Genomic DNA, 16,019 nt, shown 5'->3' with positions numbered 1-16,019 from the left:
AGTGCGAGTGACATAGGACAGAGGGAATATAATAATGCTCCATATGTTATTGTTTAATATTGCAATAAATAATTCTTCATCCGTCTCATGAAAATAGAAAATTCGGAAATGACACAAATTTTAATGTGAAATTGTTAAATTAAGAGAGCGATAGAAAGAATAAATGAATAAAATATGTTTAGTTGAGAATGAGACTCACTTAGAAAGAAAAAATTACAGAAATAAAATGAACTAATTTACTACTGTACTTGTTATATTTTCGTATTACTAAGTTCAAAGTATGTTTTGAAGAAAAAATATCTCAAAAAACATGTGTACTTTTTTATTTGACAATAGAGTTTGCACCATCACATCATTGTTAATATAGTAAATATTCCATAAATCAATAAACTCGATAAAATTAATTTCTCGCTCCTAAACTGGGAAGCTAATTCAAATTTGAACATCAATCAATAAAACAATAGGATAATACATTTTTTGGAACTAAAGATAATTTTATGACATACTAGTATGAAACTAGAAATTACTAATAACTATTAAAATCCATATTTAAAACTTGAATATTCATTTTTATGGAATTAATCTCCGATTTGAAAAGTGTATGCATGAATGTGCGATCAAAATACAACTTAGCATTCAAAACCTTCAAGTGAAAGAAATGGTTAATTACCTTGAGAGCTCTGCCCACTTTATGATGCTAAGTTTGAGATGGTCGTTTCCATTTTCAGATTGCTCCTCCACAATCCTCTCTGCTGAAGCCACGGTGGATTTGCTGCAATATTCTAACTCAATTAATTTGAGTGTTGGGATTTCTCCAATGCCACTTGGGATTTCCTCTAAATTCCAGCAGTTATATATATAGAGGTGGCGGAGTATAGGGAAATTGGTCTCATAGCTATCCAACGCACAATCCTCAAATTGTCAATATATAGAAAGTGCAGTGAGGGGAACACATCTCCATCTGCTAACTCCCACTCTTCATCACATGTCACATGTCTCCTCCGCGCTTTTAAAACTGCAGGAAGTCATCGAGAGCACTTCCAGCTTATATAGTGCACACAGAGTCCTCCACGCTCCCAAACTCATTTCACATTCAACCAGAATTAGTTTTATGATATTACAAGGAAATATAACTCTGAGAAGAAAACCGAAACCATCCAGAGAGGATATTGTAACAGCCCGCCCTCCTAGGGTACAATAAATGCGGCGGCTGCTACCCAAAACCAACTCTAAAGAAGTAAATATAGACTAGGGTTTCATTTAAAGAGTATTGACCAAAAAAATTGAAAGAGATATCAGAGTATTAAATGCAACAACTTAACCTAGAGGATTAGAGGAAAGAAAAGTATCATAAATCACGATCAAAAATCTCGAGAGTACGACATCATCTCCAAGTCAAAATCACAAGGAAAGACTAAGGCTTCAAACCGAAGGCAAGATGCAAATATTCCAAAAAGAAATTCTAGAGTGTATCAAAAATTTAGCGGAAAACGACCAAGAGAAAGTATAGCTATGTATGAAGACACAACTACGCTTGAAGTTCAACATATCCTTTTTAATTCATTAATCTGCTCAACACCCGCCACCACTCGTCGTCATTCAACCTGCACATAAGGAAAACACATGCAGGGCTGAGTATTTTGAAATACTCAGTGAGCTCGTTGCCAAAACATTTCATAAGTTATGCCACCCTTACCAAGTGAACTCGAGTTTTAAGCAGTTATAAAAGGAATATCACGAGTATCACAAAATATATTTTCATAGACTGGCTAGTCAAAATAACCTCCCATTTTCTCATCAATTAACAATCATTCCATAGTGCGACGAAAGTGTGGCCACACTTTTCGCCCACGAGACCGGCCGACTAGCAAGGACGGCTCTCGATCCCATTGTGTACACAGCCTGGTAGGGCTTGCGGCCCATACTCAGACCCGAATTCGTATAAGCATATCCAACAATCACATTTAAACAAACATAGGCATGGCATAACAGTTAAACCACCCTTATAACCCCGAACAACATTTTGATAAAATAAAAGAGAGTTTTTAGAGTAAAGCCCACCTCGACTGCTTAGTTTTCAAGTAGATTCGCTTTTCCGTTATCCGGCTTCGCTACCAAAGTTTCACCTTTTAATCACATAGGCACATATCGCAAATTAGGTTCAATACTACTCTTACTCATGCATGTCTCATTACTTTTCCCTCTTCCCAACGATTTATCTTATCACTACTAATTAATCAAGATCATGTTTATCGCACACGAAGACTTAACCATCAAACACACACTACACAACACATCAACACACACACACACGGCACACGCACACACGCCACACACACACACATACACATGTCCCCACATCCCTTTTTATCCCTCTTTCACTCAACCAAGATGTATGAGGGTTCAAGAAGACCGATTAATCGGTTAGAAGAAGAAAAAGAAGAGGTAGAAGAAGAACAAACATAACTCTTAAACAAAAATACCTTTTTAGCGAAAAACAATCGGTAGAAAACAAGTATTAGCCTTGATTCTTCAGAGTTCTTGGATTAAACTTCAATTTCTTCTCAAAGGATGAAGGATTAATGGAGTAATGTAGAAGAAAAATTGAGAGAGTGTGTGGGAGGGTGGGGGCCGAAAATTATGGGGGCTAGGGTTGATGTTTCTCTTATTTATAGTGCTCAACAAGATCTTTAGGTAATTAGAATAAAATATTTGGTAAGATCTCATTCTCCCAATTAATTAAAATAAAATAAAATAATATTGTGAAGTAGGGAAGAAGAATTAACAAAAATAGATCCTAGGGCAAATCCCTAAAATTTTCGAAAATGAGGCTCTCCAACTAGCCATGATTTTGTTTTGGTATTTTTCCATATAGAATAAAATATCATGGAGCAAAATAAAAATAAGGAAAATTCTCCATGCAACAAGGTAAGGGGCGATTTCTAGCCTTTTTAAATAAGGCATGGATTTTTGGAATATTAACTAAAATAAGGCAAGGCAAGATCTCTTGAAGTATGGAAAGATTTGGTAGAATAATTAAATTCTAGGTATGGAAGGAAATCAAACAAGGAATAAATAAAATAGGCAAAATACCATTTCCTTCCCAACATAGTGATTTTCGAAAATCACTATTAAAAACAAAGGGGCCGATTTTTCTCTCTCTTTAAAAGGAAATAATTGGGTCTTGGATTTAATTTGGATAAATATCCCAAGGATTAAATTAATTCCGAAAGAAATGGAATTTCTCTTCAAAGGGGGTCTAGGGTTCGAAAATCTCAAGAATTAAGGTGACAAGTAATTACGGAAATTTTCTCTAATATTCTCACTCACCCTTAAACAAATAATTGCCACATAATCTCATAACCTAATTTATCACATGCCACATCATCAAATTAAATAGGTTTGACTTTTCAAACTTTCAACACAAACCCTAACTCAAATCGACCATATCAACTCATGAAATAAAAGCATTCTCGATGCCACGTCATCAACAAATTAATTCTAGGGCTCAAAAATTAGGGTTCTAAAATCCGGGATGTTACAGATATAGTTCTGATACAATTGCATTTTAATATTTCGAGCTTGTGAAGATGGCTAAGATCAATCGCCGTGGATGTAGTTCGCATGCTGTCATCAATTGACAATATTTTGATATTTGGAATGCTTTTGAGAAACCATCCCAACTTGTTGCCTCCTCTTCAGGTAGTTTCACTGAAACAATACTTTGCAGCTTCTTCAGGACACTATAGTCCATCTCCTCATCTTTTAACAACTCAATTCTGTCCACCTAGAGATATCTTAACTCAGAGAGCTTCCATAGCTCAGCTGGCTCATCAAACATGGAATAAGGAGCCATCAAGGTTTGCAAATTCCACAATCTGGATATTCCTCTCGGTATATTTGAAACGCAGCTGACACCTAAGAAGCGTAGATAGACAAATTCAAATCTGAGAACTGTATATCCATTAAGTCCAGCGCCCTTAGCAATCTTGTCACCAAAAATGCACCCAATAGAAATTTATGACTCCGATAGTGATCACTGGATATGAGAGATCGAGTTAGTGAAATTGACTTTGTTGAATCACTATCATCTTCCAATTCGTCGGATATGTGAAAACGCATGCGGCGTGGATTAGAGAATGTGAACTTGTTGGGACCATTCAGAAACATGTCTTCACCAGATTTCTTGATGCATATATCCCACAACATGTCATGCATGCTATATGTCTTTGGTTTTATATTCTTGTAATCTTTAACCAAAAGTAGATTTCTGTCGACTAGAGATTTAGCCGATCCTCAACCTCTTACTCCAAACTTCTTTCCCCATTTGATTTCAAAAATCCTTCTGCAATCCACATATATACGAGGTTGGAGCCTATAATCTCGTAGTCTTCAGGGAAAGCTCCCATGTATAAGAAACATGGTTTCAAGTGATTCGGCAAGTTCTTATAACTTAAAGACAATATACTATAGCATTGTTCATTCGATTCACCAATTGCTGATGTTACATTGTTCCCAAGTTTCTCCCAAACATCTTTTGATCTCTCGATCTTAGATAGCAGGCCTCCAATAACACTGAGGGCTAGAGGAAGCCCACTGCAATCCTTGGCGATCTTTCGACCAATCTCTTGTAAAACAAGAGGGCACTTGATAGGGTCCTCGATCTAGAAAATCTTGCGAAAGATCATCCTCAATATTCTTTTCTTGATTTTAGCATATCTCTTATTTTAGTTATTTATCTTTAGATATTTTGCATATCTTTTGTAATCTTTAATTTTAATTATGTTTCTTGATTAGCAAGACATATGTTAGGGTTTAGAATTCTATATAATAGAATTCTATCGTATTTTCATTCATTGAGAAATAAACTAAACGTTATTCTCATTCCCGTTCTCGGCGTGAACGCCACCCCTAGCACCTCAACTAGGGTTTATCTTTTTCTCTATTTGTTCGTTCAAATCGTGGTGCTCAGGCTCGATAGGTCAAGGACCTATCAATTGGTGCTTCCATTGTTTACTCTTCCTCCATAACTATCAACTTTCAAATTCTCAAAAAAAAAAAAAAAAAAAACTCACGCCAAAATCCTCATAATCTTACGTCATTCTCCAATTAACCTTCATCACCACCGACTCTCTACAAACTATGGAATCACAACAAATCCATGAGATGCTCATGGACTTGCGGCGTCTAGTCGCTGATCACGGCGAATTTCTAGCCAAGTTCGGACAGCATACACCGACCGAGGAGGCTCCAGACAGTTGTGACGGGCGCTCACCTCCACATCCACCGTGGCATACAAGACCGCCGGACCAGCAGCCAGCCAGTTGCGACGCCTCCGCAGTTTTGGTCGTTTCCACCGTCGATCACCCAGGCACCGCTGGGTATCAAGCTCCCAGCCCTACCACGCCTCTGCCTTGAACCACTACGTTTCGACGGAGAGAATGCCCTCGATTGGATCCGTAAGATCCAAGAATACTATAACTACCACTACACACCGCTTGACGATCGCCTCTATCTTATACAATACTTGTTTGATCACCCGGCATCAAAATGGATGTCTTACGGGACGGATAATAATCCCGACAAGGGTTGGGAGGATTTTTTGGTCGCAGTTCGTTACCATTTTGCTCCGGAAGTAGACGACGAAGAGCGATTAGGTGGCAGTTTGTTGTGTGCTGCCATTCCCAATGAAGTGTTGGGCGTCGTTAAGCCCACATCGACTGAAGAGGTGGTATCCGATGATAGCCATGCTTTGGATGGAAATTTAGAGGATGCACTCGTGCTTCCGATGTGCACTAAGCTTCTTTGTGGCACCACTCCTGTTGAGAACTCGGAGAGCCGTGAGAATTCTATGGAGGTGGCTGTGTCTAATGGACTAGCTGCTTCTATGATTTTCGAGGAATCTGCAGCTACGTTGACAGAGGATGTGGCTGCCCTTGTTCCATTTGAATCTGAACAACCAACTGGATCTTTTGAAATTAAGGAGTTGAATGAGCTCAATTCATTCATTTGCACAGATAGATCGGAGTCATACTCTGTATTGGAATTTTTGGGCATCAATACTGAGTTGCAACCCCAAAATTGCAATGTGATTAATGGTAAATTGCGTGTTTTGTCAGGAGATATACAAGGTGATTTCGGAGATGCAGCAGGCCTTCTTGATCGATATGGTGATGCTCGCACTATACCACCGAGCGTTCCCGATGATGTAGTTGTTCTTTCTGTTGCATCGACACTTGTAACAGATTCATTCCTTGTGACTGCTCCTAGCGACGTTGTCACCCATGGAAGTGATGTCAGAATTTATGCAGATGGAGTAACTCCTACACTATCTTATAGTGATGCTATGAAGGCGTTCTTTTGTGGAGATGCCGAATGGAGCCGTGCATCCCTTCAATTTGGTGCAAACAACATCGTTCTTATATTTGATCCGGGAGCTTATGAGCCTAATGATAGTCATAATCCTGCGTCATCCAATTTCTTAGTGATAATCTGTCATAGCTTGGCACAGGAATTAACTCTGGAGGAGGTTGTTAATGATTCAATATTACCTCGAGCAAGGATTTTCAGTGAGTACGCCAGCTGGCCCTTCAACCGCAACTCCTCTGACCACCGTTTCTGCAGCGCCCCAGCCCGTCATAGATTCTATGACAACCCACCGGCTATTCAGCACCATTTCCATGCAGGAATGCGAATCCCCGCGCAGCAGATCAGCAAGCTGCCGGTTAGGCCTCAGAAGAAATGGTCTCGCCCCTCTTTCAAGGGGCATATAGAGAAGAAACAAGGCTCCATCACTCAAGATCTAGAACCCGGAAATGTAGAGGATGAAGATGATTACTCGTTGAAGAGCGTGGATGATAAAGTAGGAACGGAGATGAGAATGGCTGTTGATTTGGCCACCACTCTTGAACGTGTAGAGAACATAAAGGTTATCACTTGTCTAAGGCTTCTTGGTAATCATATTGTTTTTTATTCTACTAGTTTCTTGGAGTTGACAGAAGATAGTTCAGAAGAGTTCTTGGGTAGAAATCGCAGATTAATGCAAGGTCCGGCAACTGATTTGTCAAGAGTTCAAATGGTGAGAGAATCCTTTGAGAACCAGAGAGAGGTCATCAACCATTGGAACTCATTTAATCTACATCCTACGTGTGATCTAATTGGGAGAAATGCTTTGGAAAGGGTGTCTGTTATTGGCTGTCTTGAAGATACTAATGTGGACCATTTTGAAGGAAAGAAAGATCTACTCTGTCTCCTGCTACATTGAATCTACAAAGGCAGGATACGAGTTTGGTTGTTCTTATTTTGCCTTCCACCTTGAGGGCAAGGTGATTTTCAACGGCGGGAGAGTTGATAGGGTCCTCGATCTAGAAAATCTTGCCAAAGATCATCCTCAATATTCCTTTCTTGATTTTAGCATATCTCTTATTTTAGTATTTATCTTTAGATATTTTGCATATCTTTTGTAATCTTTAATTTTAATTATGTTTCTTGATTAGCAAGACATATGTTAGGGTTTAGAATTCTATATAATAGAATTCTATCGTATTTTCATTAATTGAGAAATAAACTAAACGTTATTTTCATTCCCGTTCTCGGCGTGAACGCCACCCCTAGCACCTCAACTAGGGTTTATCTTTTTCTCTATTTGTTCGTTCAAATCGTGGTGCTCAGGCTCGATAGGTCAAGGACCTATCAGCACTCCTCTTCTCCAAACACAAGTTGGTGAAGCAGATTCCAACTTTCAGAATCGCTAAGCAGTTGCACTTGATACTGCGATCTCGAAGAGTCAGCATAGTTCGCCACATCGGATTCCCTAGTGGTGATCACAATGCGACTCCCATTGTTGATGTCCGGGAAGTACATCCTGATCTCATCCCAGAATTTTGTGCTCCATATATCATCTAATACGATCAAGTATTTTCTACCGAACAGGCTCTTATACAACATATCTTTTAACTCATTATTACTTTGATCACATTCCTTTCCAATTATGCAACGAAGAAGGCTTTTGAGAATTTGCCGCATATTGTAATCTTGTGAGATAGTGGCCCAAGCACGATATGCAAAGTGATCAACAATCAAAGGATCTTCGTAAAGCTTTTGAGTAAGAGTGGTTTTACCTACTCTACCCATACCGACGATGGGGACGATCTCCAGCTTCTTCCGCACCCCAGTCAGCCGATCCTTGAGCTGCATCAGATCTTCATCAATTCCCACCACAACATTGGATGAATCAAGTTCTTGAAGCTTCTTCTTATCCTCCATTTCCATGGGCTTCTTCACTTGATCCACAGCAGAATCATGTTTCTTATCATCCATCTCCATGAGCTTCTCCGCTTGCTTCATAACAGAATCAAGTTGTCGTGTTACATGTTGTAGATCTGGTGTGGACAAAGTGAACCTCACGCAGTTAGATCCAGAGAGCATGTGATCAACCATGTGGGATTCAAGGATGTCTTCAGCTTCATGTACTACTTCTCTGATTTGGGTGTCTAGCATCGTGAATGAAGATTTACTATCAAGGAGCTTTTGATGAGAAGTAGCTTTGTTGTATAGGGAATGGAGTTGAGGGTTGTTTTCATCAACAATCCATCGTGATTGATCAGGATCAAGAATTCCTTCCAGAATGGTGATGAGTGGTTGAAGATTGTAAGCCATTTTTCAGATTTCTTCTTGCTAGGAAAACAAAGGAAGCAAAGCTTTGTTGAAAAATGTAATCGCACAAAAACAAGATGTGATTGAATCTAAAACAACTCAACTGCTCATAGTTGACTTGAGCAAATAATATAAAATTGTTGTATGATAAATATAATGTGTAGTTGGCAACTCATATGACAACTCAAATTGTTGTAAGATGCAACTCAGATGTAGCTAACTTGTTCATCAATTCAAATTGTTACTGTTATTTGATAGTAATATAGTATTGTGTAGTTGGATATAATTTTATTAAGATGGTGTACTAAGCCTTGTATCTTTCCAAGATTTGCATTATTTTATTAGGGGAATCAATTATGATATGTAAAAGTCACATGCTAGTGCTATGCTGTTCTTCATTTTGCTCATATCTCAAAAATATGTATTTGAATTTTAATATCAACGTCTCTTTCATCACCCTTTCTTTTCTGAAGTATGTGAAATTTATAGTATTAATTGATTGTTTTTGTTACTTTCATATGAGCTTCATTCACATTTCAATACGTACTCCAGTGCCAGTTGGGTAATTCGAATATTAAAATGTTCAATGTTGATTTATAATTTTAATAACATGACCCTAGATTTTCCAAGTCTTTCATATGAAGCCTGAATTTCTTGATTCCGACAAAAATCTATAATTTCTCTATTAATATAAAAACTTATTGGTACAATTTCTTTTCATCCGAAATCTGTTATAATCTAAGTATTTAGAAATACATTAATCTACGCATCGAATCAGAATCAAAGTTGCGTGTGCATCACAATTCATCTCCATATATCCCATCACTGGCACAGCAAAAGTTTTTGTATAATTGTGTGCACAATGTCGATCAAACGTACAGGCATAATGATAAAAACGTACAGGAATAATGAATCTTAATTCCTCACCTATTTAGAAAGAAAAATTTACTAAAAATAAAATGAACTAAACTACTACGAGTAGTAATTGTTATATTTTCGTATTGCTGTAAAAGGTTAGGCGGGAAACAAGAGACCAGTCGAAGAATATAAAATCCTCCAAATTGAATTAAGTTAAAAGCATGTTTTGAAGAAAAAAATTCTCAAAAAAATGTGCATTTTTTTATTTGCCAATAGAGTTTGCATACTTGCACCATATACATCATTGTTGATAGAGTAAACTAATAAACTCGATATTAATTTCTCGCTCCTATTTTTGGAAATCATAGTGTATATTTAAGGTTTGCGATGAAACTATAAATTAATACTGCTAATTCTTAAAGATGGTAATCGGGAGAGGTATAGGTAGATTGGTAAAACATATTGGAAGTAGAAGAAGATAGAGAACTCTTTGATGTTAATATTTCTTGTGTGTTTTGATGAGCAAATCACCCTAGTATTTATAGGGTAATTTGAAGCTCTTTGGTACACCATTAAATGTAATTGGAACTCTACACTACATAGGAACCACACATATATGAATGTGATCTAGGAACTATCTCACAATAAATATGCAACGGCTAGTTATGTTTTCTTTTGACACTCCCCCTCAAGTTGAGCAACGGTATCTCCGATACTCAACTTGCCAAGAAATTCTTTGAAGACTTTCGGACACAATGCCTTGGTTAATATGTCTACGAGTTGTTCCTCAGATCGAACGAATAGAAATTCGATTTTGCCGCTTTCGAATTTTTCTTTGATGAAGTGACAATCAACTTCGACATATTTCGTTCTGTCATGCTGTACGGGATTCTCAGAAATGTTGATTGCCGCTTTGTTGTCACAAAAAAGTTGGCTTTTCCGTGTAGGTGGAAAACCAATTTCTGTTAACAATCTTCTAAGCCAAAGTATCTCCACCAGGCCATTTCTAATCCCTCGAAATTCAGCTTCCGCACATGATAGGGCTACAACTTTCTGCTTCTTGCTCTTCCAAGTGACTAAGTTACCTCCAACAAAGGTGAAGTACCCTCCTGTGGATTTTCTATCGATGGGATTGCTTGCCCAATCGGTATCCGTGTACCTATCAATCTCCAAATCTTCCTTCTTCTCTAAGAATATCCCATAACTGTTTGTTACTTTTAAATACCTCACAATTCTTATGACAGCATTCATATGATCTTCCTGAGGCTGATGTATGAATTGACTCACAACTCCAACTGCATATGAGATATCGGGCCGAGGATGAGCAAGATAGATAAGTTTTCCTACTAATCGTTGATACCTTTCACGATCAGTAGGATTAGCTCCATCCACAATCTTCAACCCATGGTTGGGTACCATTGGGGTTTCAGGAGGCTTGCAGTCCAGTAGGCCTGTTTCAACTAGCATGTCGAGTACATACTTCTTTTGCCTTAGAAATATTCCGTGTTGGGATCTCAACACTTCAATTCTTAGGAAGTATTTCAAAGCTCCCAAGTCCTTCATTTCAAACTCCTTGAAAAGATTCTCCTTCAGCATCTGGATTTCTTCGACATCGTCTCCTGTTATGATCATGTCGTCAACATAAATGATCAAACATGTCCTTTTTCCGTTCCTCTCCTTTAGGAAAAGTGTGTGATCTAACATAGCCTGGCAAAATCTTCCAAACCACACTCTGGGGGATTGCTTTAACCCATACAAGGTCTTTCTCAGTATGCACACATGTCCTTTCCAAATTCTTTATAAAAACATGGCGGGACTTCCATATAGACTTCCTTATTTTTCTCAAGTTCTCCATGCAGAAAGGCATTTGTAACATCAAACTGGTATAATGGTCATTCCTCACATGCAGCTACAGAAAGAAGAGCTCTTACCGTATCCAGTTTGGCCACAGGGGAGAAAGTCTTATCGTAGTCTACTCCATACACTAGGGTATATCCCTTAGAAACCAATCTTGCCTTGTATCTCTCGATTGAACCATCAGCACATCTCTTTATGGTGAAAATCCAACGACATCCTACTGGTTTCTTTCTCGGGGGTAGAGTACACTTCTCCCATGTCTCATTTTTTATCAAGGCATCGATCTCTTTTTTCATGGCTTCCCTTCAATGCTTGTGTTTCATTGCCTCCTCGAATGACTTCGGAATTTCTTCTTCTTCATAAAGTGCAGCTTCAAATACCCTAGCCATTTCGGTAAGGTGTCCATGGTAAGATTTGCAACAGAGTATCTAGATTTCCGTCCTTTCCAGTCTGGCGAATATCTTCGAGGAGGAATGGAGGAATGCCCCTTGTAATTCTGTGGGGCAATCTGTCGTGCCCTGTATCTTGTTCTGTAGGCGGCTCATCCGTATCACTTTTGTTTTCCCTGTCACTGTTAGTGGTTTCAAGTAGGGTACCAATATTGGGATCAGAAGCATTTACCTCAGGATTCAAAAACTGGTCAAATAGCTCGGTGATGCCCTGAATTGACATGTCCTGTCCTTGGGGATTTGACTGCCCTGTGGTACTGCTAACTTCCTCTGTTGGACCGTTTTCTATGACAGGATTTTGATTTGGTGGGCTATTTTGGTTGTCTCCCCCTTGAATATCCTCCCCCTAAATGGTTTCTCCCCACAGAGGTAGCCAATTTAGTGTGTCGCTATTAGGGCTTTCTGTCTCACTCTCCCCCTCTCTCACTCTCAACAAAGTCACAATTCATAGCAACGTACATGCGATCTGTTGATGGGTCATAGCACCTAAATCCTTTCTGATTTTTTCCACAACCCAAGAAGACACATTTAACGGCACATGGTGAGAATTTATCACGATCATGCTTGGATATGTGGACAAAGACAGTGCAACCGAAAACTTTGGGCTCAAGGTTGAGGGATGAGGGAATCGAGTGTTGGGAAGAGAAGACCTCTAGGGGGGTTTTGAAGTTTAGGATTCCCACGATTAAGGAGATAGACAGCAATTGCGATGGCTTCCGGCCAAAAGGATTTTGGAATGTTAGATTCAATGAGAAGGGCAGGAGTAATTTCTAGGATATATCGATTTTTCGCTCATCTATCCCATTTTGTTCTGTTGTATATGCACACGAAGTTTGGTGGACAAGACCTGAAGAAAGATTTCATCTTAGAATTCACGTATTCCCTCCCATTATTAGATCTAAGGACTTGAATTTTGGAGTTATACTGGGTTTGAACAAGACGATAGAACTCAGTAAATTTCTCAAAAACTTCTGATTTGTTTTTCAAAAAATAAATCCAAGTCGTTCGAGAAAAATCATCTATAAATAACAAAAAATATCGAAACCCTTGTCCTACAGTAACCGGGGCAGGACCCCACGCATCGAAATGATCAAAAGAAAAAGGAGATTTTTCTTTAATGTTGTTTAATTTGAAAGAATGTCTATGGCTCTTTGCCAAAACACAAGTTTCACAACTCAAAACATGCCTAGAAGAAACTAACTCAGGAAAGAGAAGGCGAAGATAACATATACATGGGTGCCCTAACCTGCGATGCAATAGCCAAATTTGTCTATCAGTAAGTCCGTGAGTTAGCATCGCAGTACTCTGTTGGGCTATCTCATCCACGTAGTACAAGCCATGTCGTTCAGTCCCGCGCCCAACTATCGTCCTTGTCTTGATATCCTGTAACATGCAAAAACGAGACTGCAATAGCAATTTGCAATTGAGGTCCTTAGTGACATGACTCACAGACAAAAGTTTATGGGACAATGAAGGAACATAAAAGCAGTTTGAGAGGTGAAGGGTTGGTGAAATAGTGATAGTCCCCGCCCCCTGTACTTGTGCTAAATCCCCATTGGCGGTTTGGACAAATTGTTTTGTGGAATGGGAAATATCGAGAAAGTCCGATGTGTCAAAGGACATGGTATCGGTTGCCCCACAATCAAAAATCAGTGTCGGTCTTTAAGTCCTATGGCCGAGGAAGATGAGTATACGAACGAGGGCTTGGAAAGTGTTTGCATAGGTAATTGAGGGCTGAAATTCAAAAAATTGGGGTTTATTTTCAAAAATGTTGAGGCTTGGGGGTGTTACTTCGGTATTTTGGACACATGTGGGATTTTTGTATAATATTTCAGAAAATTGGGGTGGGTTAGGCAACTTTTGAATTTTCTGGGGTGGCTTTGATAGCTTCAGAATTGTCTGGGGGGTTTTGTGAGAAATGTTTGGGGTGGGGTCGGATCCGGAAGGGTGTATAAGTTGACGGGGGGGGTGGGGGGTTCTGCAAAGTGTGTGTGGGGGTTTTTAGAAAACTGCACAACAGATCCTTCAACCATAGCCATTCCCACAAAAGCTTCCTCTGTCATTGCTTCATCCGCCGCCGACGCTGCTTCAGCCTGTGACGGATGCTGCGGCCGACTAGTGTTGCTTCTTCCGCCGCCGATGCTTCTGTCTGTGAAGGGTGGAGCAGCCGCCGCTGACGCCGACGCCGTGTACGTCTTCTTCGGAGCATTGGAGTGGCAGATTCAGAGCAGTGGTAGATTCAGAGCAGTGGCAGATTCGCCGCTGCTTTTCTTCTTCACCGCTGGTTCAATCTCAAGCTTTATCCCGGGAGCTTTTTCAGTTGCGTCTCCAGATTCAACACTGTCGCTGCTTTCTTCGCCGGGAGCCGAGTTGGAGTCTGCTGATTTAACAGAATTGGCTTCTTGTAGGAGAGCCGCTGCATAGCTGTGGCGTTTCTTGTAGGTGAGCCGCTGCATCATTTTTGGGTGTGAATGAGTTGCAGAGAGTGGCTGTAGCGGAAGAGGATTAGAGTTCTTCAGCTGGTAGGAATTTTGGTTTTTATTTGTGTTGGCTTTGTATAAATCAATTAGATTTGAGATTGTCTCGATCAATAGCTCGAGAGTGTGTATTTGGCTGACCTCCATTTGAGGTTTTTTTTTCATTTCCTGCTCTGATACCATCTTAAAAATGGTAACCGAGAGAGGTATAGGTAGATTGGTAAGACATATTGGAAGTAGAAGAAGATAGAAAACTCTTTGATGTGAATATTTCTTGTGTGTTTTGATGAGCAAATCACCCTAGTATTTATAGGGTAATTTGAAGCTCTTTACTACACCATTAAATGTAATTGGAACTCTACACTACATAGGAACCACGCATATATGAATGTGATCTAGGAACTATCTCACAATAAATATGCAACGGCTAGTTATGCTTTCTTTTGACACTAATAATTATTAAAAAATTATCATATACCGTATATATTATCCTCTTGATCATGTAAGAGAAAAAGAGAAATGACTCAACTAATTTGATACAAGCCCAAAATGAGTATGAAACTACAAATTAATAATGATTAAACTCTTTATTTAAAACTTCATGTTATGGAATTAATATCCGATTTGAAAAGTACATGCATGAATGTGCTATTAAAATCAGAGTGCATACAACTTAATTAGCATTCAAAATCTTCAAGCTAAAGAAATGGTTAATTACCTTTTGGAAGTGCGATCGATCACGGCTCAGTCATCTTTTAGGATGAGAAGTTTGAGATCGTAGTTGCCATTTTCAGATTGCTCCTCCAGACCTCCACGATCCTTTCTGCTGAGGCCATGCTGTAAGAGCCCGCCTTCCTAGGTTACAATAAATGCGGCAACTGCTACCAAACGGACACGAAGAAATGAACAAAGGCTAGGGTTTCATTTAAAGAGTGTTGACCAAAAGAATAGAAAGAACTATCAGAGCATTTAAAACAACAACTCAACCTAGAAGCTTAAATAAGAAAAAGGAAGGTATCATAAATTACGATCAAGAAATCTCAAGAGTGCGACATAGTTTCCGAGATAAAAACCACAAGATAGTCTAAGGCCTCTAAACCGAAAGGAGAGTGCAAAATATTCCAAATAAACATAAGTGTATCAAAAACTCATCGGAAAAGCGACCAAGAGAAAGAATAGCTATGTATGAAGACACAACTACGCTTGAAGTTCATAACAACCATCTTAATTAATTATCATGCTCAACACCCGCCACCGCTCGTCATCGTTCAACCTGCATATAAGAAAAACACATGCAGGGCTGAGTATTTTGAAATACTCAGGGAGCTCGTTGCCAAAACATTTTATAAGTTATGCCACCCTTACCAAGTGAACTCGAGTTTTAAGCAGTTATATGAGAATTATCACGAGTGTCACAAAATATATTTTTCAATAGACTGGCCAGTCAAAATAACTCCCCATTTTTCCTCAACAATTCAACAATCACAATCATTCCATGGTGCGACGAAAGTGTGGCCACACTTTTCGCCCACGAGACCGGACTAGCAAGGACGGCTCCCGATCCCCTCGTGTACACAGCCTGGTAGGGTTTGCGGCCCATACTCAGACCCGAATTCGTTAAACATATCCATAGCCCTATAGCCCAATGGAGCGAACTCTCAAACTGGGCATCAGACGCACAATATCACAACAAAACAGACATAGGCATGGCATAACAGTTAAA

General features: G+C 39.2%; 1 protein-coding gene across 1 annotated transcript; it reads right to left on the bottom strand.

Moving 5' to 3' along the window:
• Positions 1–1,423: 1,423 nt before the first annotated feature.
• LOC148933791 (uncharacterized) lies at positions 1,424–8,658 on the bottom strand. The gene is made up of 2 exons (XM_089063143.1): positions 8,121–8,658; positions 1,424–1,604 (listed from the first exon to the last, which is right to left on the bottom strand). The coding sequence occupies exons 1-2, from the start codon at positions 8,656–8,658 to the stop codon at positions 1,600–1,602; spliced, it is 543 nt and encodes a 180-aa protein (XP_088919269.1). The 3' UTR covers positions 1,424–1,599.
• Between the last annotated feature and the right edge of the window lie 7,361 nt (positions 8,659–16,019).

The sequence above is a fragment of the Salvia hispanica genome, chromosome 1 (assembly GCF_029641045.1).
Source record: "Salvia hispanica isolate PSC_SH4W2 chromosome 1, Shi_PSC_v1, whole genome shotgun sequence".
Taxonomy (NCBI): Eukaryota; Viridiplantae; Streptophyta; class Magnoliopsida; order Lamiales; family Lamiaceae; genus Salvia; species Salvia hispanica.
Note: the sequence above shows the minus strand (reverse complement) of the source record. Positions and strands in the feature narration are given on the sequence as shown.